General features: G+C 42.2%; 1 protein-coding gene across 3 annotated transcripts in view; it reads left to right on the top strand.

Moving 5' to 3' along the window:
- DYM (dymeclin) overlaps window positions 1-27,236 on the top strand; it is a 348,564-nt gene that overhangs the window by 51,814 nt on the left and 269,514 nt on the right. For all 3 annotated transcript variants that reach the window (XM_065405941.1, XM_065405940.1, XM_065405937.1), the window contains exon 7: window positions 10,222-10,294. In XM_065405941.1, the coding sequence (XP_065262013.1) occupies window positions 10,222-10,294 (73 nt within the window). The remainder of the gene's footprint in view (window positions 1-10,221; window positions 10,295-27,236) is intronic.

The following is a 27,236-nucleotide window of genomic DNA, read 5'->3' as shown; positions in this document are numbered from 1 at the left end:
AAGAGGGTAGCTGTGTGTGGTCTGTTGGTTAGAGCAGGGGACCGGATTTCAGAAAATCTGGGTTCCTTTTCAACTGTGTCACTGCTTTGCTGTGGACTTGGGCCAGTTACTTCTGTGCCTCAGTTCCCCCTCTGTAAAATGGGGTTATTTCTTACAAACCTCACTGGAGTACTGGTTTATTTGAGGATCCTAAACAGTTTTACACAGTATTACGATTACACATCTAATACTGTAGTAGGCTGATGGATTTTTACAGTCTGTAAATTTAGGATATTGGAAAAATAAATGAAGTGTCACCAAAAGAATATAATAATAATAATAATAATAATTAATAATAAAAAAAGCTGTTGTATTTTGACCTAGTAAAGAAAGAGGAAAAAATTAAATGAATTTATGGCCCCTTGTATAACTATACCAACAGTAGCTTCCCAAAGTAATTTTTTTCATTCCTGGTACCTTAGAGTTCCCCCTAGTGTCACAAAGTATATGCTGATTTATTATTGCATTTTGTATTTGCTTATTTACTTAGCACTACATACGATGAACTGTTTTCTTGTTAAAAAGAAACAGTTTTGAACAGTTCTTACTGGCTTTTCAGCTGCTGCACTAGGTTATTGGTATTTCTCCCTCTTTCAGATGGCAGTGCGTTTGGGCAAATCTTATGAAATATATTATTAAATAAAAGTACAAATAATATGTACATAAATGAAGACATTAGTTCCATATCTGGGTTCTGAGGATATCATCAGGTTTAGCTTTGTTATGGCTTATGAAGGACCTTTAGCATTACAGCCTGATGTACAGCTGGGCTTACTGTTATTCCTTATTGATTGTGCACAACACTAGATGGCCCACATGGACTCCTTCCATCCACAAAAATAACTTTATTTAATCAATCGAAATTATTGTTGAAAACTTAATTGTAATCCACTTGCAAAGAATCACCTTCCGTGGTCATTCAAAATAATCCATGCTTCCTGTGATTCCAGCCCTTCTCCTTATGTGTCATTCACCTTGAGGTTGAGAGAGCAGCTACCTCTTTTCAAGGTCACCTTGGCAGAATTCTTCCAAGGTCCCCTTAAAGCCACGCTGTAAGACAATATTGTGTACAGTCTGCTTTCCTACTCTCTTTTTTAGCATCTGTTCTCTAGTGTTTCTAGCCAGAGGCCCATATTTGAGTAAAGCACTCTTTGATTTTAATGTGGCTAACTTAGATACCTGGGATCTTGGCATAAACTGAGAACATACCATTGCAGTGCACCACAGTCTTGCTATAATGAACTAAAACATTAACACCTTCTGCAAGCTTTCTGCTATTTCTAAAGGAAAAGGATTGTACAATGTATTAGTGATGATGTGTGGGAAAATATTGTTGCCATTGGGCACTCAGTATCTTTTATAAATATGTAAGCATTTTATGTTTGGCAGTTCATCAAAGGCACAGTTTTTGACAGCAAACTATTAGTTAGAGGATAATCGTGTCTCATCTGAAAGATGGTACCTACTCATTTTATGTATAGTGTGTGATCTATGCAGTGAGTCCAGCTTGTGCTTTCTCAGCAGGCTATATTTTAGGTTTAAAGAGCTTCATATTGTTGCATTTAGCATCAATTAAAGTGCCAGTGGCAACTTTTGTGGTCCAAAAAGTATATGAGAAGAAAGGCTGCTAGCGCATACTGTTGCGATTACAATACTAGGCTTATAATGAGCAAAGTTATAGAACCAAACATAAGAGGGAAATTGAAACATAACAGTGGCATTTGTCCCTCTTCTATGGCTAGACCACATAGGGTCTGCTACTGCATTCAGAAATTTCTATCTAATGCACTTGGTTATTTAGTACAAACAGAAGAGGCTCATGTTTCTAAGCCCAGAGGTCCTGGGTTCAATCTCGGCAGATGACCTAGTCACTGGTGTTATTACTTAATGTTTTGGTTACCATAAAATTCAATCCTATATTATATTTTAAGAGTAAAATGAAATCAATATTATCCATTAGTTTAACGCGATTCTAAACTCTATTGCTAATAATAATAATTTATTTTTCCTTTTGTTATCTGTGCCATGGCATACTAGCCACTAAACATTCTACTTGGAATTAAATTCTAACATTGTATAGGGGATTGGATGACTTGTGAACTAACAATGGGATAGTGAGTTTTTCATCTGTAGGGGTGAAATCTTTGCACCATTGGAAGTGAGTTACAAAACTCCAGTTGACTTTAGTGGGGACAGGGTATTCACCCTAGGTTGCTGTTTTCTGTCTGGCCTGGAATTTTGAGTGAAAGTAGTTGATATCTGGTGGCTGTCCAGCATCCTGTGGAAATGAGTTGACTTCATTTGTTCTTTGTTGACAGCAGGTAACCATATCTCAAAATCTTCTATCGCATTTGTAGCTCCTTATTGTCAGTCTTAGCAGAGAAGCAGAGGACTGAACAGACCCATCTGAACCTAGAGAGTTAATCTTTCGTCAATCAGACGCATTAGTGAAGTTTTTGCTGCCTGTACCATGCTATTTCTATGGTTAGAAAGTTTATCTTCATGGCCTTCAATCCAGTGCCAGTCATACACACAAAATTCACTTGAAATAGATGTGTGATGGTTTGTCCCCCCTTAGGATGCCACCCGATGTGCTGAGATACCACTGAGCCTATCTGTTATGCCAGTCTGGGTACCCTTTTTACCTGTCTTGCTGAGCCAAGCAATTCTATTAAGCCTCTGCCAGCACGCACACAGGGAGGGCCGCACCAAACTGCAGAACAAAACAGACACTGAGATCAGTTCTGTGAAGGCTCAGCTTAAGGGACTTGCCCCCAGCACTCAGGTGTCCACTTCTCTTGGGGTGCAGACCCAAAGATATATTATGAAATCTGCCTCCTCCCTCAATGTGGAGGAAGGTATGCACAACCTCTTAACCCCCCCGCTCCCTCCCCGAATTGTGAATTGTACAATTTGTATAACAATTGTTATATTATAAACAAGAAATACATTTATTAACTACAAAAGGTGAATTTTAAGTGACTGTAAGAGATAACAGAACAAAGCAGATTACTCAGCAAATAAAATGAAATACGCAAGCTAAGCTCAATATACTTAAGAAACAGGTTACAAAATGTAATTTCTAACCCTAGATATTGTCACAGGTAGATAACAGAAAGGCAGCTGCTCTGGCCTGCATCTGGAGATTTCAGGTATTTCCAGTCACAGACTGGACGCCCTCCCAGCCTGGGTTCAATCCGTCTCCCCTCAGTTCAGTTCTTGCTTCCAGGTGTTTTTTCAGTATCTCTTTGGGTGCGGAGGCAGAGGAGAACCATGATGATGTCACTCCCCTGCCTTATATAGCTCTTGTGTATGGCAGGAACCCTTTGTCTTCCAGTGGAAGAACACTGGCATTCCAAGGGGTGGGTCCAGTACCAGGTGAGTCAGACCCATGTCTCTGCAGGGGTGTGGCAGCCATTACTTTTCAGCTGTCTGGAGCATCCATAGGAAGACTAAGCTCTTTCACAGTCCATTGTCTCTGCTAATGGCCCATTAGCTCTGTCTGGTTTTTCCATTGTTGTACCTGAAGGGCTGGTTGGGAGTGACACCCAAAGTAACACATTTGTAATACAGATACATAGTTAATATTCCTAATTTCAGATGCAGAAATGATACAGGCATACACATTGGATAATCACATTCAGTAAATCATAACCTTTCCAACGATACCTTACAAGAGCCATCTTACCTAAAGTATATCTCAGTTATGTCAGATCCATATTATAAGCATATTTTCATAACGAATATGGAAGGAAACATCACAATATGTACCAACATAACCGTAAATCCATGTAGCCCATTCCCTGACCTGCAGCAGAAACTCTTGTTCTTTCTGTATTAGCCAGTTACAGTTCATTGAGCTGCTAATCATAACTAAAATATTACAGTAAATGCAGAACCACCCTCCGCCCCAAACTGCTAATGGAATGTGGCTGAGAATTTCAAGTGAAAAGGCAGGAAATTAAAAGCTACAGTTTCTCTGAAAACACACTTGATCTTTTGCATTTGTAATGCTTTCTGTTACTGCATATTTCCTTGTAAACAATTGTTTTACGGGAAAAAAACATATTTTTTTCAGCCATTAGATGAGTACTGAAACTTTCATTAATCACATAGTGGAACTTAAGCATTGGAATTGCCAGTGTGGAATCCTGAATCAAGAAAATGCAGCCTGATGATACTGTGACCCAGAGAACAGCAGATTTCACAGCTTTTCTGGGGGTCTTTTTTATAGTAAACCAAATGGAAACACCTTCTCCCTCTCCATCCCCCCGGGCATCAACAAAACACAGATTACTTTAAAAAAGAGCCATGGAAAACTGTCTCTCTGCTTGCAGACCTTACCCGTCAGGTTGACAACATGGCTGCTTTTTGCTTCATTTTATATTTACATTTTTGCATATAGGGGATTTTAAAGAAGTAATGTAATGATTTAGTCCTATTTCACAAGTGATTTGGAAATACTTATTTTATTACTTGTTTTTAGACTTTCATCTGGGACTGCTGGAGGGGGAAGCCTATGGGGTCTTGGGAGAAGCAGGCAGCAGCAGGGATTGAGGCTGCCTCCTGATTAGCTCCCTCACCAGTGACCTTCAGGCTGCAGCTAGCAGAGGCTGTGGTTTCTCCTGTATGAGCTACCTCAGACTTCACATGCTGCTGCCAGTGTAGGGGCAAGAAAGTTGCTCTGCAAGGCGGCAGACACTCAGTGTGCATGCATACAGCTGGGAACAGACAGGGCAGATAGCCCAAGGAAATGACTAACCGTCAGACACATGCCCAGTTGCCCAGCAGCTCAGGTTGAGCGTGAATTCTACTATAACATGCCCACTCCCTGTTGATGCATGCATGTGTGATCTGTAGCAAAGAAACTTCTTGGATTGGTTGATTGAGTCACACCACATATTTTCAAAATTGCAGCCATCATTTAGTGGAGCTGATAGGTTTTCCAGGGCCAGGAGGACAGTGCTAAATATTAATAAATAAAAGTGATTTGGGCCATGTCTTTGTATGTAGTATAACAAGTGTAGGCTAATGCTTTCCTTGACTTGTCCACTGTTAATTGCAACCTTGCAGGTACTGTAGAGATGATGTGAGTTAGTGACTATGTAGGGACCAGGCACAATTGAGTTGTAATCTGGGCTCTGTCACTGACTGGGTCTGCACTAGATTTGTCTTCCCAAAATTTTCCACCATTGCTACCACTCATGGTAACAACAGTAGGAGCACTAATGCACACCATCAACCAGCTGCTGCAGCAGCCCAGAGCAAGTGTAGAAAACACAGTGGTTAAAATCCTGATGGCTGTCAGTGCTTTGTCTATGTAGGCTCTCAACCTTTCCAGACTACTGTACCCCTTGCAGGAGTCTGATTTGTCTAGCATACCCCAAGTTTCACCTCACTTAAAAACTACTTGCTTGCAAAATCAGACCTAAAAATATAAAAGTGTCGCAGCACAGAATTACTGAAAAATTGCGTCCTTTCTCATTTTTACCATATAATTATAAAATAAATCAATTGGAACATAAATATTCTACTTACATTTTGGTGTATGGTGTATACAGAGCAATATAAACAAGACATTGAATGAAATTTGTTTGCACTGACGTCGCTAGTGCTTTTTATGTAGCCTATTGTAAAACTAGGCAAATATCTAGATGAGTTGATGTACCCTCTGGAAGACCTCTATGTACCCCCAGGGATACACATACCCCTGGTTGAGAATCACTGACCTAGTGCTCTTTCTATGGCTGCATCTGGTGGAACTGCACCAGTATTAGCAACAATACGGCACACTAAGAAAAATGCCTAGTTGGCTTTTGGCAAGTCAGTTAGCCTCTCCAGTGTCTGCTTTTGCCATCTGCATCATGGGTGGCTTTGAAAATATTAAGTGCTAAGTATTATTCCTGTCACAAAATCCTATAAATAAAATAACCCATATTTTGAAGAATTTACATAGCCGGTTGGTTAAATGGTGTTTCAGCCTTATCTCTGAATTTTGTCTTTGTGTTATTGTTTATTACTTTAGCACTGTTACTTAGACTAGAAGATGTACCTCTGATTTCCATCCATGCAAATTGGTTCTAATCTTATCTGGATTCACCCAGCCCTTGTTTGATTCAAGAGGGTATATCTCTCCTTTAATCAAGCATCTAATCTGTTAATATGAATGAGTAGGGTGTGTATTGTGTCTATCCTGCTATTGAAAAAACATTGTTTATGAAAATACATAGTGTTCCATTTTTATAGCTCTCTCGCACGTTATAGATTTGGCATGCATCCGTTTCATTGTCTTGGCAAGACAAGAATGCATATGTCCCAGTCTGGAAAAGGATACATAAATTGTTTTAGCTGAGTGCCATTGGTTACCGTTATTAACTAAAAAGGGGTAACGTCTTGCATAATTCATGAACATGCTAGAGGCAGATGTGTATCCTTTAAGTTCAGTGGAGTAGAAAAAATGAAATCTTCATGTTCTCTAGATTTATAATAGTTCAAATCACATTGAATTCTACCCTAACAAAATGTGTTTACTACGTGATGGAAAGATTCTTCTGACGTGCACTTGATCTTATTTTTATTTCCCATTGGTAGGAAGAATTTTTAGAATACTTTGTAAGTTTTGGTCAGTTTAGCAATTTTGCAGCGTTAGCATTTCCAAGATTCATAAAGTTAGGTAATTCCAAAGTGAAACTTCTCTTAGATTACATTACCTAGGGTTCATTTTTGGCTGTGGTTTTAAGTCCAAGGTTAAGTATGCTCATTTACTAATTCTGGTTTGTTGCTAACAGGAGCTACATTGTGTTACTCGTGGGGGATTCCATATAAAGGAAACCATGTTTCCGTGGTAAAAAACTGATTTCCTTTAGAATGTGCAGTTCACTAGGTGACAATTTTAATGTGTTTTTAATAAACCAATTGTGGAAAGAAATAATTTTGCTTTATTGTTAGTAGTCCCTATAGTATGCTTCTTAAAACTGAGTCCTGAAATTAGGAGCAAACTCAGGTTAAACAGAATAGCACCACTATAATTTGATTAAGTTGTGCTTATTGTAAGACATGTTTAATTGAACATATGAAGTACACGAAGGTTTGGGTAATTATTTTAATGCTCTGCTGCCCTTTATCTGATATGCTGAAGGACAAGATTTGCCTGCTGTGAAGCATTAAAAATAGAAAAATGAGAGTAAATTATGTTCCTAAGTATCTTTCTGTAATAGGAAATGTTAAATTAAACACAGACGTACCTGCTGACTCAGGCATACATCTGAAACTTGCTTAGAGCTGTGACACTTTAATCTCCAATGGTTTGTAATTGAGTTTTGCTCCATAAGAGAATTTTTTTTTTAAATTATGCTGTATGAATGTAAAACATTGGTGCTCTTATTAATTAGAAATACCTGGAATTCTTTTGATAGAAATTTTTTGAAGCACCAAGTGTGAGGTGGGTATTTTATGTCTTGTCCCTGATGCATTTATGAGTTAAACAGGGAAGAACTCTTGTTCTAGCAAATAAAATCCTATTTGATTTCTTTGGAAGAGGATAATTCTTGATGGGCGCTGGCAGAGGCCTTGTTCTTGAAATGTGCTGAGCTTTGCACTAAATAAATACAGTTTTCCTTAAAAAGTATTAAGTGATGATAAAACTCTAGGTTGAATTGCTTAAGTCTCCTAATGTAAAATGTAGACTGAATTCCTTTTGGAGGGAAGGCCATGATTTGAAATGATGTATAGTATGCATAGAGAAGTGTCCCTTTTGTGCTCCTGTCTAGAATTTATTAAAAAGATGCAAACTAACCTGTTCCTATGGGGATTGTGGGCCTGTTCTGCATCTCTACTGTTAAATCAACTAAACAAGTAAAGTTCTTAAGAAATGTGGTCAGTGATTAAACCAACTAAATTGTGTTGGCTCTTCCCCAGCTGTCTCATCTAGCAGGAAACTGTGGATTAAAAGTGCCTCCTTAGACTGGAGATCCTCAGCTAGTATAAATCATCATAGCTCCATTGAAGTTAATGGGGCTATGACAGTTTACACCAGCTGAGGATCTGCTTCCCAGTGTCTCTCTAAAATTTAGCGACGTAGGCTTTGTCTACACTGGCAACTGAACGGTTTTGTTGTTCAGAGATGTTAACATCTCTTTCCACCCCCCCACCCTCCCCCAGGACAAAAGTTTTGTTGACGAAAAGTGCCGGTGTGAATAGTGCTTTGTCGGCAGGAGCGCTCTCCTGCCCACAAAGCTACTGCCACTCGTTGGGGGTGGAAGCTTTTTGTTGGTGGGAGAGCTAAGGATACTTCTTCATGGCTTATTGCATAGTAGGCTTGTGGGAGACTGTAACAGGGGCACTCTCTTGCTGCTCTGGTGCCTCCTAGTGGCCCATATGGGGATTAGCTTGCCGCATGGTCCGCGCCCCTTCCTGCAGTTATTCAGCTTGTCGTTCCACTCACTTGCTCCATGGTGTGTCTCATGCTCCCGAAGGTGCAGCGCTTTCCCCTTTGTGGCTTAGCCTTCTAGCCAAGTCACACTGAAGTTCCCCTCCCTTCCAGGGTATTATCAAAGTCTTCTTCCAAACTGTATGTGGAAGTCCCCAGATAGGCTGCCCCAGCATGCCACTCCCCCAGTAGCTTGTAGAGGAACCCAGGCCCACCCTCTACACCAGTTTCAATACAGGAACCCTCCACCCAGAAACTTGGGTTTCTGTTCTCCCCGCCCTTACTGCTCCTTCCCTGGACTGCTTCCTGCACTGCCTGTTACAGGCTCCTACTCTCTCCCCTTGTATCAGGGAGTGTGACTGTTTCTGCCCAGGTGAGCTTCATTCCTAATTAAGCCTCATTTGCATCATAGCTCCCCTCCAGATGCAGCCTCTGGTTAATTGGCGTCTCTTGCCTATATTAACCTCTCCAGGGTTAGTGTAGGGTGAACGCCCCATCAAAGAGACACAGTATTTGTTGGTTTGCTGCCAAGATCCAAGTGTTTGGTTTGTTATGGTAAATGACTGTACAAACTTAGCATGGCAGTACTGGCTTGCCTTATGGGGTTGCTGTGAGGTCAAATTTGCCACTCCTCCCCCAATATTGATAAATAAGCATTTACGAAACTTAAGTCAAAAGGCTTATAAACCAGGATTCCCTGTGTTGTGTGCAGTCCTAACGCTGTATTGTGCTAGTGCATAAAAACATGAAAGCAAAATAGCCTTGATTTATAATTCCCAGAAAACAGATATCCTAAGGCCAATGCGCCTTTACCATAAAATTAAAATACAGTTGCCTAAAAAGGTTCACCAAGCAGATCCTCCTTACCTTTAAACTAGAAAATATATTAACCAGAGATTAAATCAAACCTGAATTAATATCCACAAACACCAACCTTCATCAGAATCCTCAACACCAAAAGCCCATAGGAGGTGGTGGGTCTTGCAACATTCCCTGAAGGGCCATTGAGATTCAAAGGGGAGAAATGACTAGAAATTGAGGGTTCACAAGTAAAGTGAAACTGACCACTCATCTTAATCACCCAAACTGAGTAAAATCGAAGAGTTATTAAGAAGTGGATGTTTAAGCACTCAGGAATCAGGTTTACTGGACATAATTTTTAATTAGCTCAAGCTTTTAGTGTTCTTTGGGTCGGGAACTGTCTTTTAATTCTTTGTTTGTTCAGGGCCTAGTATAATGGCGTCCTGGTCCATGAATGAAACTTGTAAGAGCTACAATAATACACGTAATAAATAATAACTAGTTGCCACTGTGGCCTTTTTTGTCTACAGTTTTTGTACCATTGATATCACTTAGGGATGTGATCTTTCTACTGAAATACTTGTACTAGTACAACTCCTGGTGTAGATGCAATTGTCAGTATAAATATAAAGGTGCCTTATACCATGATAGCTTATTAACCTTCCCTACAGAAATAACCGTATTGGTATAAGGCACCTTTATTCAAATAGAACGGTGACCAGACTAGGGGAGACTGGGAGTTGTACATCTTTGACTACACCAGTATGGTTAGTATGTAGACAAGGCACCAACGTGCTTTGAGCTTAACACTGATATTGGCATTTTATTTGCCTGGTTGCTTCCATGCTAGTAATTTGATACCTAACTTTAAAAAGTTTCAGTATGAGTTGAATCTGTGGTTTCTTTTCTTACCTTTCCAGAGACAAACAGCATTTCCTTTTGTTCTGTTTCAGGAGTGGAATGTGAAGACCTTATAGAAGAGTTGCTGTGTTGCCTCATTCAGCTCATTGTTGAAATTCCCCTTCTGTAAGTACGTTTTACAGGATCTGTGTTTGAAACTTGTACTCTGTGAAGGGAATGTGTTCCTCATAATTCCCAAACTAACTTTTCAAAAAAGAATTACTTTATTTGAGTATTAGCCAATTGCAAGACCATCATGTCTCATCTAAATAGTGATATATTGCCCTCTGATCTGAAGTATTTTACTGCCCTAGATAAACTGTAGGCATGCAGCCCTCCTCAGTCCATCTATTCTGCCCTATTCCATTTTACTTTGTAGTTTCATTTCAGACCCTGCATAGTACCTCTGGGAGTACACAGGAAGCACAGCTACTACACTCTGAAAAGGTGCTATGTACACCTATTTCTGCTGAGAACAGCTGCACTAATTGTTATGGTGGGGACAGGGTTGAGACTCAGGATCATTTCCCTTCAGGTGAAGCCTGCCATTACTGTAGGTGCTAACCTGAAACTCCTGAGTGACAAAATTGTAATTGTGCCTGTTGGCAGCATAGGGACACAACAAAGTGTGAGAGAACGGCTTCTTGCCTCCTGCACTTATGCAGGATTCTGGGTTTTTAAATTAAAATTATGTTGCTCTTTTTAATCTAAAAGGTAAATCTTAATGGTGATAAGCTCTATTTCCAAACTACAGTTGAGTTGAAGTTTGAATAATAAAGAAATGATTGGGCAGACTGTTTCTATAGATCTCCAGAAATCAAACAGATTTGGTACCATGTTTATGTGATGCTGCATTTTCACAGTCTCTACCATGTAAAAAATGTACATTGATTACCTGTTGATCTGGGAGATGTGCCCTGAAATATCCTTAACTAGGGACAGTCTTTTTGTTCTGCGTTTGTACAGTCCTAGCACAATGGGGTCCTGGCCCAGGACTGGGACTTATAGGCACTAGGATAATACAAATAATAGGTTCTTTATCTTCTAACCTCATTTTTCTGGAATGGTACTTGCTTTCTTTAATTTGAAATAATGTGTTCCCCACACCAGTCTCTTTTAATTTTAAACTTCATTTTTCCAGTATAAATTTTAACAAGGCAGTTTTGGTCAACATTAACTTTTCATGTGTATGATCACTTGGTAGCTTGTGTCTAAAATATGTTTTGCCCAAATTGAAATGTAGTCAATTCTGAAAGAACTTCAGTGGAATCCGTGTTTCTAACTTTTCTCAGATTATCTGTTGCTGTATGCACTTCACTTTGTTGTTGCAGACTCAGGGCTTGTCTTCACTACTGGGGTAAGTCGACATAAGTTACGCTACTCCAGCTATGTTGTTCACGTAGCTGGAGTCGACGTAGCTTAGGTTGACTTATCCCGGTGTCTTCACTGTGCTGAGTTGACGGGAGATGCTCTCTGATCTTCTTCCCTTACTCTTCTCTGAGAGCTGGAGTACTGGGGTCGACCAGAGAGCGCTCTGCCATAGATTTAGCGGGTGTTCACTTGACCCGCTAAATCGGTCCCTGCTGCAGCGTCAATCTCCCTGTAGTGGAGCTGGGGCGGCTCCAGGTACCAGCGCACCAAGCGCGTGCCTGGGGCGGCAAGCCGCGGGGGGCGGCCTGCCAGTCGCTGTGGGGGCGGCAGTCAGGGAGCCTTCGGTGGTATGCCTGCGGGAGGTCCACTGGTCCCGTGGCTTCGGTGGCAATTCGGCGGCGGGTACGCTGAAACCGCAGGACTGGGCGACCTCCTGCAGGCATACCACCGAATCCGCGTTACCAGCGGACCTCCTACAGGTGCGCCGCCAAAAACCACCTTACTGCCGTGCTTGGGGTGGCAAAATGCATAGAGCCGCCCCTGAGTGGATACCAGCCCTCAGTGTTTACATTGCTAATTGCTCTTCTGGTTGGAAAGCTGACAAATCGGTTTGCTGCGCTGATAAAGATACAACTGTTTCTGAAATATTGTGCTCATTAAATAGAATTCTGTCAGCATTACACTAGTGTTTCGGGCTGTCACTGTTTAATGAATTAATGGTATGATTTAGAGTGTCGGTCTGCAAAGCAAAGAGGCATTGTCAGAGGTTTCCTGAAACTGTTACACTTTTTGTTCGGAACAGATTAGAGGAAATACTAAGAGGTGGAAGGGCTGAGACACATGGAGACATTCATAAATCCTGTATCTTTTTGTTGGAAGGCAGTCCAATGCCATTAAAAGTCTGGTTGGCACGGGGCTGGCAGGCTCCCTACCTGGGAGGCAGCCGGCATGTCCCTCCGGCTCCTAGGCATAGGGGTGGCCACGGGGGCTCCGCAGCTCCCATTGGCTGGGAACCATGGCCAATGGGAGCTACGGAGGCGGCGCCTGTGGGCCGGGACAGTGCGCAGAGACACCTGGCCGCGCCTGTGCCTAGGATCCAGAGAGACATGCCGGCCGCTTCCCGGGAGCTGCCTGAGGTAAGCATTGCCCGGAGTCTGCACTCCTCACCCCCTCCCACACCCTAGCCCTAAGCCCTCTCCCATGCCCAAACTCCCTTCTGGCGCCCGCACCCCGTCCTGTACCACAACTCCTTGCCCTAGCCCTGAGCCCCCTCCTGCACCCAAACTCCCTCCTGGAGCCAGCATCCCCTCTTGCGCCCTGGCTTTGAGCCCCCTCCCGCACTCTGAACCCCTTGGCCCCAGCCCAGAGCCCCCTCCTGCACCCTGAACCCCTCATTTCTGGCCCCACCCCAGAGCCCGCACCCCCAGGCTAGAGCCCATACTGCCTCCCACCCCGCAGCCTCAGCCTGGAGCCCCCTCCCACACTCTGAACCCCTTGACCTAACCCCCAAGCCCAGAACCCCCTTCTGAACCCCAAACCTCTCATCCCCACCCCAGAGCCCGCACCCCCAGCCAGAGCCCTCACCTCCCCCCCGCATCCCAACCCCCAGTCTGGAGCCCCATCCTGCACCGTGAACCCCTCATTTCTGGCCCCACCCTGGAGCCCGCACCCCTTCCCACACTCCAACCCCCTGCTCCAGCCTGGTGAAAGGGTGTTTGGTTTTGTGTGATTAGAAAGTTGGCAAGCCTATGTGGGAAACATTATAGTTTAGTTTCTCTTAGGTATGTCTACACTGCAATTAAAAATCTGTGGCTGGGCCATGTCAGCTGACTTGGGCTCCCAGGGCTGTTTAATGGCGGTGTAGATGTTTGAGCTCTGGGACCCTCCCACCTCACAGGGTCCTGGAGCCCAGGCTCCAGGCTGAGCTCAAATGTCTACACTGCAGTTAAACAACCCCTTAGCTTAAGCCCCACGAGCTTGAGTCAGCTGGCACGGGCCAGTGTCTAATTGCCGTGTAAACTTACATTTTTTATGTTCATACTCTTGGCTCTGTGAGTAATACACATGCAAAATATTTTTACATATAGATCACAGGTTTTCAAACTTTTTCTGCTGATGCCCCACCCCCCCGCCACCTTGAAAATATTTCAGGTTGTGGCAACCACCTTCCCCCATACCATGCCACCCTTACTTTTGTGCTGGTGGTGGTGATTGCGCTGCCTTTATAGCTGGGCACCCAGCCAGCAGTTGCTGCTCTCCAGCCGCCCAGCTCTGAAGGCAGTGCAGACGTAAGGGTGGCAATACCCCCCTACAATAGCCTTGTGACCCCCTTGTGGGTCGGGACCCCCTATTTGAGAAATGCTGAGCTAGATTTTTTTTTTTAAGCCAAAATATTCCTGAGATAGTATGTTAAGATGCTGACGGTTTTGACACATCTTAAGTACAAATATGGATACTTAAGAAAATGTTCATTTTGTTTACCTTTAACCATGTAAAAATATTCCAGCCAACCAGTTCTTTTGCAGGTCATTTGATGAAGGGGAATGCATGGAAAACTGCTCCCTCTTGTACACAATACAAAAAAAAATCCTCATTGTGGATTTGCTCTTAGTTTAGTCTTTTGCAACTGTTTAGTCTTTTAGCAACTGTTGCTGAAGGTTGCCTTTCTAGTAGCTATAACGTCATCCAGATGGGGCCCAGAACTGCAAATTGTGTTGTGCTCTTTTTCAGAAAGACATGGTAGCGTTGAAAGATTTTTTTGGATTATGGTAACTTCAGATTTTTATCTAACTAATCAGGTTCTTTGCCAGTGAAATTTTTCTCTTCCTGCAAGCCAGATTTACCAAATCAATTTTTTCCCTAGTTTGGGCATAAGAGGTCTTTAATTATTGCCTTGACAGAAATAAATCTAGAAAATCCACAAGTTTGTATGTGAATTTTGGGAAGGTCAAGCCGTTTCAGTCCAGAGGTTGTATAAATGGACTAGGTTACATGTTCAGACTTACTGTGACTTGCCTGGCCTTCCAATAGCAGAGGACTTGGGGCCCATTCCACTACAGCGTGGGCAGCTTCTGCAACTTGTATTATTAATGTCTCTGTAGTTGTGGTCTGTAAACCTGCTTTTGGATTTGAAGTTTCACTTCCATAGACTATCAATGTTCCAATGGGGAGTCCAGATTGGAAGCTCTGCTCAGTAGAGCATTCATTAGTAGTAATCAATATACCTCCAGAGGACTGTCACTGCTAGCTAGTGCCCTACTCTGGGGTTCTGAAGAGGCAATTTCATGAAGAAAAGGTTACTTACCAGTAACTGCTCTCTGAATATATCCCTTCTTTAGATCCTTACTTATACTGCATTCCTCTCCTTAGTAAAAGATTTTAATGAACTGTCTTGGAGAAGCTGACGGATAGTTATATAGTAGCCTCCTTGTGTCCAGAATGCAGGACTGGAGTAACATTTTCATGTCCCCCAGCTGCTTTACTACTTAAATGGTTCTATGCCTCTCCTGGCAGGACATTTGACTCCTACAGAGGCAGTACTTCCACGCAGTTACTGGAAAGTAACTTTGTTTTCTCTGTGACTGCATCATTTCAGTGTGTGTCATCGCAAATTATCTCTTGGAGAACACATTAATAGAGAACCAGCCTGATGTGAAGGGAGCTGTTCGAACTCCATTATAGAGCAGAGAGAACACTTGAATTACAGACCGTGGTGAAATTATGATTGTAAAACAAACTGGGGAAGACTTCTTCATGGAGGTTCAGTCTCAGGTATCCCAGAGAGCTTCAGTTTGAATCAGATGTAGATGACTGAACAAACACTCTGGGGGCATGTAGGAGAGGAGTCTGAAAATTGCAAATTGCCAGCGTAGCCCCCCAATTTTTTTGATATATTTATTTATTTAGAAAGTTTTTACAGGTTTACAAATCATTGCCATGTATCTATCAGAGACAAAAAGATAATCATTAGAACCATGAGCTTTTGTTTAGAGAAATATTTTACAATAATATAATCATCAGATCTCTCTACTTAAGGTGTTATCTACTTATAGAGTGAGCCTCTTTAAGCTACAAGAATGTGATGGTTCCGGTGATTTTACTAAACTGAGTGAAACTTCCGATTACACATTTATCAAACCAACCATATCTATCAAATGTTAATATTCAAAAAAATTGGAGAGATGTGCTGGGTTTTGGTGCAGGCAAATGTACTTTGTTTGAGCATTGAGTAAATGGTAACAAATATCTATTTGTCCTCTATTTTGGTGGATACATAATTGATATTTTAATTTTTCCATAACAACTTACCAGAGTTTTATTAACCATTCCTCTATGACTGGACTTTTTCTTTTTCCAGTAGTCTGGCAGCTACTAGCAGATAAGAGATTAATTCCCTATTTCTTTTTGTGTGACCATTTCTACCAGGAAGCCCCAAGAGGATTAGAAAAAGATCATTTGGAATAGATGGCCAACAGTTTGTAATATTTGGTTATGAATTGCATCCCAAGACACACTCTAATAACTGGACATGTCCACCATATGTGCATGAAATTTCCTCCTTCGCAACAGTTTCTCCAACGTTTATCCCCATTAAATCTATCTATCTATCTATCTACATTTTAACCTGACTAGTGTGAAGTACCATTGAAACAGTATCTTAAGGAAATTTTGCTACAGATTGAGGTTGCTGGTCGTCTTTTCCACATAAAATTCCATTCCTCTGGGGTAATTTGTCTATCCAGATCCTTTTTCTAGGGTGTCATATATGGCCGTTTTTTGTTAGGAAATTTGTATGCAGAGATTGATATAAATTAGTTATTTTTTTGTTTCCTAATTGACCAGACACCACCACTTCTATTTAAGTTAGCTTTCTGTAGAAAACAACTTTCTAGAAAGTTGAGAGCCATAATTCCTAACTTAAAGGTACTGATATCATGGTAAGAGTGGGCCAGTTAAAGTTAATTTTGATTTCTAAATAATTTAGAAAAGCTTTTTTCAGCCTAGCCTAGTGTTAATAACATGTGTGCTCCAGCAAAAGACAAAACAGAAATCTATAACACACCACCTCATCTCAAGCATACAAAAGCCTCCCACGAAATGTAAGTAAAGAAACAAAATGTCTTGAGCCTTTTCTGGAAAGGATCCAGAGACGTACTCTGGGGTATACCATGGGAGAACATTTCAGAGTTGTAGCCATGAATGGAGGAAGCCCCATTTTCTTGAAATTAGTATCTACCTGAGGACTGCTTGCTGCCCTGTGCCGCATCATGGAAGTTGCCATCAGCTGGGTTGGAGCAGATGGCATATGGATCATAGGACAGCACCCTTTATTATTTAAGGCTTACTAATGAGACCTTGAATTACCCTTGCTGAATAATAGGCAGCCAGTGTCATTCACAAAACACTAAGTGGAAAAGCTTTTAACATTTAAAACTTTTAATTTTAAAACATTAATATGGTCTAAAGAACATTAGTGCTCTTTAAAAATCAGCACTGTGTAATCCCAGTAAGAGACAAGTTATTGTTCAATGCTGTTTGATTTATGGATGCCTCAGGTTGCAGATATTGGTCTTCCTTTGGTCTTGTTACTATGAGCACCCAAAGGTGTGCATTAACAAGTATTACTACATGAGCCATTGTATAGTACTGCTTAAATACGTCATCCAATACGCGTTGTGTAGCAACTATTCCAAAAATGTTAAATTAGAGGCATCTTTCAGCAGCTTGTTAGGAATTGGTGTACGTAACAGAACATCTGGTTGTTATTAGTACATTTTCACTTCATTAAGAACTATAAATACATGTTGGGAAAAGAATGAAATACTCTGATCCAGTTACACCATTGTTAAGCCGCACCCTGTAGTGCCACTGTAGGTTAGCGAACATTTCTATTACATTCCGTTATTTTCTGTAGTTTAAAAAAACAAACAAACTGCTGTTGGCTAAAATCTTCCAAATTTGAAAATAATTAGGACCATTTTCAATTTAAAAGGTTTAGGATGCTCTTTGCATTTCCTGGTATTTAAAAATGAAATGTAGCAGCTGGCAGGTTCACAGTGTGATCCAGATACAGTATCTTTTGAGAGAGTTATTGCAAAATGATAGTGTGTATAATAGCATTTATATAGCACTTTATAATGTCATGGCACTGTACAAAAAAACCCCATAAATACACAATGAAAAATACAGTTCCTTTTTTCCCTCACTAATTGTATGAAAGGGAGGAAGTTAAGCTTGTTTTTCCTCCTTTACAGTTTGAAAAGGTTGCTATATTGGATGCAAGTTTTGGTACTCTCCAAAAATAATTTAAATACTTCCATTTAGATAGAGAGCTACTCAAGAGACTTTACCAACACCATGATATTTGAGAATTGTTTGACTATAACCATTTATTTAGGAAAATCTGTCTTAATTACAAAGGGAAAAAATCCTCCTAGTCTGTCTCATCTTTGAATATAACCAAAATGTCCAAATCATGAGAGAGTTAGATTGTTCAGAACACAGCCATCAGCACGCTGATTTCAAACCTCCTTCCCAGGTCACCAGGGTTTACCAATAACCTACTATAAAAACAGATAGCAAAAGGCTAGAGTGGTGGTGGTGGTGGTCTGGTGATTAATGTGTAACACATTTCTGTGGTGCTGTGTCACAGGCTTGGCTGGCCCTTTAAGGAAAGCTGGGCTTAGCCTTGCCTGTGACCTACCAGCTATCCTTCAGCCTCACCGGTGATCTAGCAATGTACTGATAGTTAGTGATCCCAGCTGAGTGTGATGAAGCTTAATTATGATGCCAGATCTCAGCTTCAAGGGATGAGAGTGAGGACAACTTAAATAAAGCTGTGAACTCAGTAAAGAAGAGGGACCCTGGAAAGAGGAATAAGGGCAGTTGCCCCTCTGGGACAGGCCTAGGGAAGTCAAGCTGGAAGACCCACAGGGGTCTTGACAGGGTAGGGTAGGGTAGGACAGGGTAGGCTCCTGTGGGGGAGCTCTGAGATAGGGCCTGCAAAAAGCAGAGAAACTTCTGAAGGAAATTGCTGAAGTCCCCAGAGACTAGGCAGTGGGGGAAAAACCTGCTGGGAGGATGCAACATAGAAGAAGCTCTGTAGGGCCCAGGAGTAGGGCCAAGAAGCAGAGAGTATCAGTATAGCCCAAAAGGGGCAAAACAATTATTATAATTCATTATAATTGGACCCTCTGTTACCCTGGAACGGTATTGAACTTTTAAATAACCTGGCTGGAGGGCTAAGCCATAGAAGACTTGAACAGGACAGGCCATTGCAGGGCAAAGGAAGTGGCCACCAGGAAGGGGCACTAGAGGCAAAGTCCCCTGCAATATAGCTCCCTGATGCCAGGTGGCACTACAGTGGTAAGAGCAACCTATTACACATGGCCATGTTGGGGAGTAAGAAGTCTTGTCTGCCATTGCAACAGTGAAATCCCAACCTGTGGATCTGTTCTAGGTGGTAGTAAGCAGTTCTATCAACTTGGAATGGCTCCAGAGGCATCTCTTTTTGGCTATGAGGAACTTTTATTCTTCTGAAGAAAACTCTGATCAGATTTGGCATTGCAACCTAAGATTAGAAAGAACAGCCGCATCATCATCCCACAGTGAATTTCAGTCAATGTCCCAATGACGGTCCCAATGATACTGCAAGTGATATGCCTGAAGTAAACCAGACCCAGTGCCCATACTGGATGTAGAAAGCCTCCATGAAAAGCGTGGGCTGTTTTCTGAAAGGGGATAGCCAATGCACCCATTGGTAATTCTCAACCAAGCTTATTGTCTGGCTCCTACAGAAACCAACTCTGGGCACCAGTGTCTTGGCAGCCAGCCAGCTATTTTTAAAGTCCCTCCTTTGGAAATATATTTGAGAAAGTGGTAACTGTCTGTTTCCAACATCTGACATCCTCAAAATCCTTGGCCCTCCTTCGATTAGGCTTCAGACTGGAATCGTCACTGGAATTGCATGGAAATTACACCAATTACTGTGGTCAACCTCCCCTTCGGGGACCTAAGTCAAACAGCTTTAAAAAGTCTTCATCTTTTAGCATCTTTTGACGTGGTGTTGCTGTCACAGCTACATAACTTAGCAGGAGTGGATGGAATGTCTTAAAATTATGCCGTTCATTCCCTTCTGATCTGTCCCAAGAAGTGATGGCCTTTTCTGAGGGCTCTCGGCTATATGGTCCATCAGGGCTTAGTCTTGTCAGCTCTTCTAGTCAAACATCAGTATGAAGCCTCTAGGAGTGAATGTGAAATGATAGGGCCTACAGTTGCACTGGTACTTCAGTGATACGCAGCCTTGTCTCCTTTTGTCTGATCCAAAGAGTATCATCACCAAGTTTGTCTAATGCCTGACAAAAGTTTATTCTAGGTACTTTTCCTGTTGTTCCATATTGAGTAGTTTAGCACTGTGCCATTTAACATTAAAGCACTATAGTTCTAAAAGCATATGGTGGTCATCTCATAGAGTATGAAGTCTGATCTTCTTTATTAATCCTGCATTTCTTGTCAAGGATGTTGAAAATGTCATTCAGAATTCAGTTTCCCTTTGTAGTAACTTTAATGTGTGATCATATATAGCTAGGTATTTAGGCATTTGTCTTAAGTCTTCTCTTAAGCTAATGACAATATCTCAAATTTGGTTACAGCTAACATTTTCAGGAAAACCTGTCTTGTTGGTGTGAAGGATCAGTTGAAGCATTTAAAAATGCTTACATAGTGCTTTATATAGGGTTTTAATGAAATTCTCTCTTAAACTATCTCATCCTGGTAAAAAGGTATTTCCCAGATGGAAAAACTGAGGTACAGAGAGGCCGAGATTTGTGCCCACCACACAAGTAGTCAGAGATGATCTGGGAATAGAACTCATAAATCTTGATTCCCAGTTCATTGCCATGTTCATTAGACACACTCCCTTCCTATCTATGGAGATGGGAGAACTAGATGGGAATATTTCCTGCTCTTTCATTTGAGAGAGAGTAGTAGAAAAGGCCAGTGGGTGCCCTTTGCTTTCAATTCATATTTCTTGAGTGCATATTTGAGAAATTTCCCAAATGTTTCTAGTCCGTTATAACTAGTGTAGTGTACTTCTTGGCTGCCACTGTGTGTGTTTGCCATCATTGGGTATAAATTTGGAAGTGATTCCAAGAGGAAAGATTATGTTCACTTTGACCTGTTGTACTTGCATTCGGAGACCAATAATCAGCTACTCTACTTCTTTTCAGTGTTCAAAACTAATCTATTGTCTGTGGTGACTCTTCTTTCACCTTTCTGGTGGGCCCCAAGGAAGCATTCTAATAAAACCTGGTTCCTGTATGATTTGAAACTTTTTGTGTGACTCAGCCCTTTTGGCAACCATCCTTAATTAGAAAATTAGTTACATTTTAACCTTTTGATACTTCGAAGGTCCTGAATTGGCGTGGTGAAAGTTCAAGAAAATAATGAAAAGATGGGGAACAGGAAGAGAGAGTTTGGTTCTTCTTCGAGTGATATCCCTATGGGTGTTCCACTCTACGTGTGGCAGTGCCCCCTGCACCTGGGATTGGAGATCTTCCTCAGCAGTGCCCTTCGGACTGCAAATGCACACCTCCCCCCTCCCATGCTGTGAGCGAGATGTATACATACTGCTGTGCAGTCTGACCACCTCCAGTTCCTTCTCCTAACGAGTTTTGTCTGGGATGTAATCCACAGCAGAGCTTGCTTCTCCTGTTCCCTCAGTAGTTAGCGCCTTACCCTTTAGATGTAGTGTACTTAGTATTTTCTTCTTTCTTTTTTTTTTTTCTACTGTAAAAAAAAACAAACCCCAGTTTTTTGTTTTTCTTTACCTTTAAAGTTATGTCATAGCTTTGGTTTCATTTCCTCACTGCCCTTCCTGACTGGGAAGCTTTTTTTCCCTCACCCTTATGCCCGGGTCCAAGAGGCACATCTCCTGCGAGGCCACCTTCCCAGTAACGGAAATCGTATTCACTGCATTGTATTCGCTGTCTTGGAGAGGGACACGTTCCACAAAAATGTTCTCACTGCCACAGCCAGGGCCAGAAATGACTGGGACATTTGCTTAAAACGTCTCATCATGGGGAACTCACTGGGGCCTGCATTAGACCTGGGCCCGGACTCTCTTCCTGTGAGGCCCTTGCGTTCTGCCAGGTCAAGGGTTGAGGGGAATGAGGATCAGTAGATGAAGAGAAAGTCGTCCCTTTCTCACTTGGGCGAGAAGAAACAGGCTCCCTCCTCACATTTTGAGGCACAGTCCACCAGAATACCATCCCCTGCGAGGTCAGTTGCCTCAACAGCATCTGACAGGGGACATAGTTCTAGAGCCCACCCAAGTACCTCTAGTATCAGAATGTAGAAATGGGATAAATGCCTTAACCGGGCAGACGTACAGCCCTCGGCAGTCAATCACCTCTGGAGATCGAGACAAGCCGACTGCAGGAGCTACGGCACTGGCATTCTTTTTGGCACTGAGCAAGCCCTTGGTGCTGGCCAAGTCATTGGAGCCAGTCAAGTCTCCATCTACTGCTCCATCTACTGACACCTTAGGGGAATACATCACTCCTTTGGTACCGGTTGGCACCAATGATGCTTCCCCCCCCCTCCAGTAGACTTTAGATACTCTAAAGACCTCCTGGTATCAGACACTCCTGAGTCACCACTTCTTCGACGTGACCTCCCCCCACTTCCACCTCCTCTCCAGGCTCACGACACTCCTCCGTTTCTCCCCCGAGGATGACACATCCCTTCCCCAGCGATCAGAAGGAGGAAGCTCCTCCTACATTACATTTCTTTTCCTGATGAGGCTATCATGCTTCCACCTCCTACATCTGCCAATGATTTCAGACATTTTCAAGACTTTTTAATAATTAATGGAGATATCCCATCTCCTAGGACTGGAAGGGACCTTGAAAGGTCATCGAGTCCAGCCCCCTGCCTTCACTAGCAGGACCAAGCACTGATTTTGCCCCAGATCCCCAAGTGGCCCCCTCAAGGATTGAACTCACAACCCTGGGTTTAGCAGGCCAATGCTCAAACCACTGAGCTATCCCTCCCCCCCAAAGACTTGAGACTTGTTCTGCAGGATTGCAGATTCCCTGCAGATTCCTTTGGAGGAAGTCAAGGGTCAGCAGCATTAAACTGCTTGATATTCTGCACACATCATCTTCCTCCAAGATCGTACTACCAATCAATGAAGCTCTTCTCGACCCCGCAAAAGTTCTCTGGCAGACCCGCTCTTCTTGCTGGAACTGCTTCAGACTTTAAGCCCTTTATGGCACTAGCTGTCATTATTTTCTCTCTGTCCCCCACAATCCAATCATATTATTACAAAAGACAAAGTTTATTTCTCTCATGCAGCACAATCTGGCGAGAACCTGGTAGTAGGTCTTAGCTCAGCATTGTTTCTGGCTTAGATGAATTTGCAGTGGAACTGGATCACAGTATAATGTCTGATCTTGGATCTTATCAACATTTTCAGTGGCTAACTTTCTGAGTAGTGGGCAAAAAGTCAGGTGACTCACAGAAACTAAAACTAATTAAACTAGAGCCAGCAATTTTTAAGGAAGAATGTTATTAAAGCAGAAATATCATGCTGAAGTGTGCAATAAAAATGTCTAGATTAAAATGTTTTAAGGAAAATGTTTGTCTGCATAACCTTCTTGTAAAACGTGCTTCAGTGTTGGAGGTAGCGTAGTCGAGTGGACTGTGTATGGGCTTTGGAGCCAGGAAAGTAATTTCACTTCTGCTATTGACTCTGACTTTGAGCAAATATTAACCTCTCGGTTAATGTGCTTAATATCTACTACAGTGGGTTATTATGAGATTTGGTTACTGATATCTATGCAATATTGTATATGTTCTAAGTATTTCATAATGGCCATTCCTTATGATTTATAGTAATGCAAATTATTGGCAGTCTTTGAAATAGTACACTTGAGAATACCAAAAATTCTTGGGTGTACTAAACATCACATTACTTTTTTCATAGGGAGAGAACTTGTGCATTTTTTAAATTGGATCATTTCCAGTGTAATCTTGAGACTAATTAGCACAGCAGTGGGTTTTAGTCCCGGCTGCTTTTAAATTCAATTGTCCATTCACATTCAGTGCACTAGAGCATAACTTTTTTTTTAGTTGTCATTATTTGAAAGAGCCTGATTTTACACTATAATTAATTTTTAAAGGAAGGAAAAATGTCACGGTATCTTTGACATTGAACTATATATAGTTGAACTATATAGGTCAAGGCATAGGTCTAGCATAATGTAAAGATTCTAGTTTTCAGACAATAGTAACTATGGCAACATTTTCAAAAGTGACTAGTGACAGACCAGCCAAGTGCCATGCATATTTTGGTGGTAGCACATCATGAGAGAGACTCATCCTTCCCCTTATGAAATACTTGTTGGCATACAGGAATGTCCATTGGTATGGGAGTTAGAAGATCTTTGGTTCACATCTCACTCCTTTTACTAAGTGGTATTAATGTTGCTGTGAAGTTCACATCCAGGGCAAATTCTAGGGATTGGGTGAGCAAGGTGGTCACTGATTGGCTGACTGTTCCTTTTTGTTTTTTATTTGCTCAGCTGGGGGTGGGGTGGTGACAGCATGGTGCTCAGCTTCAGAAATGTTTTCCGCCCTGGCTGTCAAACAGTTAGGGCCATTGCTGTTCACAGCTTATTATTGACCAAGACCTAACATCGATACCCTAGAAGGCAATTGTCACTACCCCAGTTCTACAGAAAAGCTAATTGTGATGTTTTATAAGGTCATTATGGGCAGAGATCAGAATAGAACCCAAGTCTCCAGTATAGGAGATCCAGATCTCATTCACTTTGCAACACTGCCTTTCATAATTAATGTGCCCAGTCTCTGGGCTTGGCTATGTTGTTTGTCTAATCATAGATAACACTCTTTTCTCAGGGCCAGGGATGGAACCCACTAATATCCCAATACCTAACATTCCACTGCTATTTCACAAATAATGTGTAATCACTGGCAAACGTTATGTCATGTCTCCCTTTGCGGATGGCTGATGTAGAAAATAACCAGTTACTCCTTTTACTCAAATGCAAGAAATCTCTGTTCTGGATCTTGAAGGCCATGCTGGGAAAAAGTAGTATATGGTAAGCTAAATTAAACGCAATATTATGATATGTGCACAAGGTGAAAATTAATTTTGAGTAGACAACTGTAATTCTGATGTTTACTAATTTTTGAGTACTGGATTTTCCAAACTTAATTTACAAAAACCATTCTCATCTAGTGGATTTTTGATAGCTTCTATATGAGGTGAGTTTGGATCCCACTTCCAGCTCCCACATCACAGTCTCATCACTATGCTTGGCAAGAAGGCTACGAAGTACATAGACCAGGAATAATGAATTATGCCTGGAGGAAGTCTCTTCCCACCGCACCCCCTGTGAGGGTTGAGGCATGCTGGAGGGGCAGTGTATGCAAGAAGTTTGCTTTGCTATAGCCCTGAAAGTAAACAGAAGGCTCCCTTCAGGGCTGTCAATCCAAGAATGAAGTTTAAGGGGGAGTCTTTGCTTTAGCATCAAATATCAAATTGGTCCTTTGACCCACCTCAGAACAGAAATCCTTGATACGGTAGCACCAATTGTAGCACCAAGGGAGTTAGCCTTCCAACAGTGGTCAGCATGTATGGCCTATTACCATTAGCCTATGTGGGGACTGATATATTTGATAACGTCTTTTGGTGAGTATGCCAGAGTCTCAGGTCTATAGTTGCTTTTTTTAACATTAGATACAATTGTATTCCATTGGGTCAGATATTTGTGTTTCCAGATCTCTATTCCAAGCAACTCTTAAATTATCAATCAATTTTCTGGCCCAATTTTTTGGTCCAAAAAATTGTAAAACGAACTAGCTGAGTAAATCCAGGAGGTTTCCTCCAAAATAATAAAAGTTCTGGAGCTCCCAATGTATCAGGTCCAAAAACACTCATAAGTAAATGCTTTAACTGTAGATAAATTTCCATGCTCTGGGCATGGCAAGCCAAATTGTTGCTGACGATCTACAAATGGTTTAAATTTATCATTGTCAGTTAGTTGTGACACAGTCATAATTCCTCTCTCCATCTAATTCCTCCACATCAAATTTTTGCTTCTGATTTTAAGGGTAGGATTGCGCCATAGAATTGCCTCTACGTGGAAGAATGGATGGAAGTAGGACTTTCTAGCCAAGTTTGACCAAGCTTGCCTCACAGCCATTGTTGTGTGAGCTCTGGAGCCATCAAATCTACAATAATTTGATCCTACGATTCCTGAAAAGGGGAGAGAGGGTACACCAATTCTCATTCAGTCTGAACTCAAAGTGGGGTCTGTACAGTCTTATCTAACAGGCACAAAGATGCCTGGCTTAACAAAAAGGAGATATAACTTTCCAGGCTGGAAAAATGAAATCCTCCCAGAGATGGCGGTAATTTGTTCAAAACCGGTCTAGGTTTCTTACCTGTGCCTCAAAGGGACTTCATGAAAATATTACTGAATTTCTTAAAATGAGTTTGAGAATAGAAATAGGGAGACCCCTCAGGACATACAAAATTGTGGGAAAGACATTCATTTTCAGTATGTTAAGTTGACCCCACAAACTCAAGGTTAACGAACTCCATCTCCCCCAGTCATTAGACACATTGTCAGTCACTGGTTCTATTTATATTAGGGATGTCCTGAATATTATTGGGAATCAGCATTCCCAAAGGTTTAATGTAAGAGGATTGCCACCAATTTGAGAAGACATTTTTGGGCTTATTTGTTAATGCCTAAGGGTATGTCTACACTACGAGAGCAGTTCGATTTTACTTAAATCGAATTTGTGGAACCGATATTACAAAGTCGAACGTGTGTATCCACACTAAGGACAGTAATTCGACTTTGTGAGTCCACACTAACGGGGCAAGCGTCAACATTGGAAGCGGTGCACTGTGGGCAGCTATCCCACAGTTCCCGCAGTCCCCGCTGCCCATTGGAATTCTGGGTCGAGCCCCGAATGCCTGCTGGGGAAAAAAATGTGTCGAGGGTGGTTTTGGGTAACTGTCGTCATCCAACCGTCACTCCCGCCCTCCCTCCCTGAAAGCGCCGGCGGGAAATCAGTTTGTGCACTTTTCTGGTGAGTGACAGCGCGGACGCCACAGCACTGCGAGCATGGAGCCCGCTGCGACCATCGCTGTAGTTATGGCCGTTGTCAACACCTCGCACCTTATTATCCACCTTTTCCAGAGGCAGATGCTGAGAAATCAGGTGAGGAGGCTACGGCAGCGCGGTGAGGACATTAAGTCTGAGAGGGGCACAGACCTCTCACAAAGCACGGGACCCCGCGCCGTGAACATCATGGTGGAAATGGGTCATGTTGATGCTGTGGAACGGCGATTCTGGGCCCGGGAAACAAGCACGGACTGGTGGGACAGCATAGTGCTGCAGGTCTGGGATGAATCACACTGGCTGCGAAACTTTCGGATGCGGAAGGGAACTTTCCTGGAACTTTGTGAGTTGCTGTCCCCTGCCCTGAAGCGCAAGGACACCCGGATGCGAGCAGCCCTGACTGTCCAGAAGCGAGTGGCCATAGTCCTCTGGAAGCTTGCAACGCCAGACAGCTACCGGTCAGTCGCGAGCCACTTTGGCGTGGGCAAATCTACCGTGGGGGTTGCTGTGATGCAAGTAGCCAACGCAGTCGTTGA

Source organism: Emys orbicularis, chromosome 6, assembly GCF_028017835.1.
Source record: "Emys orbicularis isolate rEmyOrb1 chromosome 6, rEmyOrb1.hap1, whole genome shotgun sequence".
NCBI lineage: Eukaryota > Metazoa > Chordata > Testudines > Emydidae > Emys > Emys orbicularis.
This window is presented reverse-complemented; position numbering and strand designations above follow the sequence as displayed.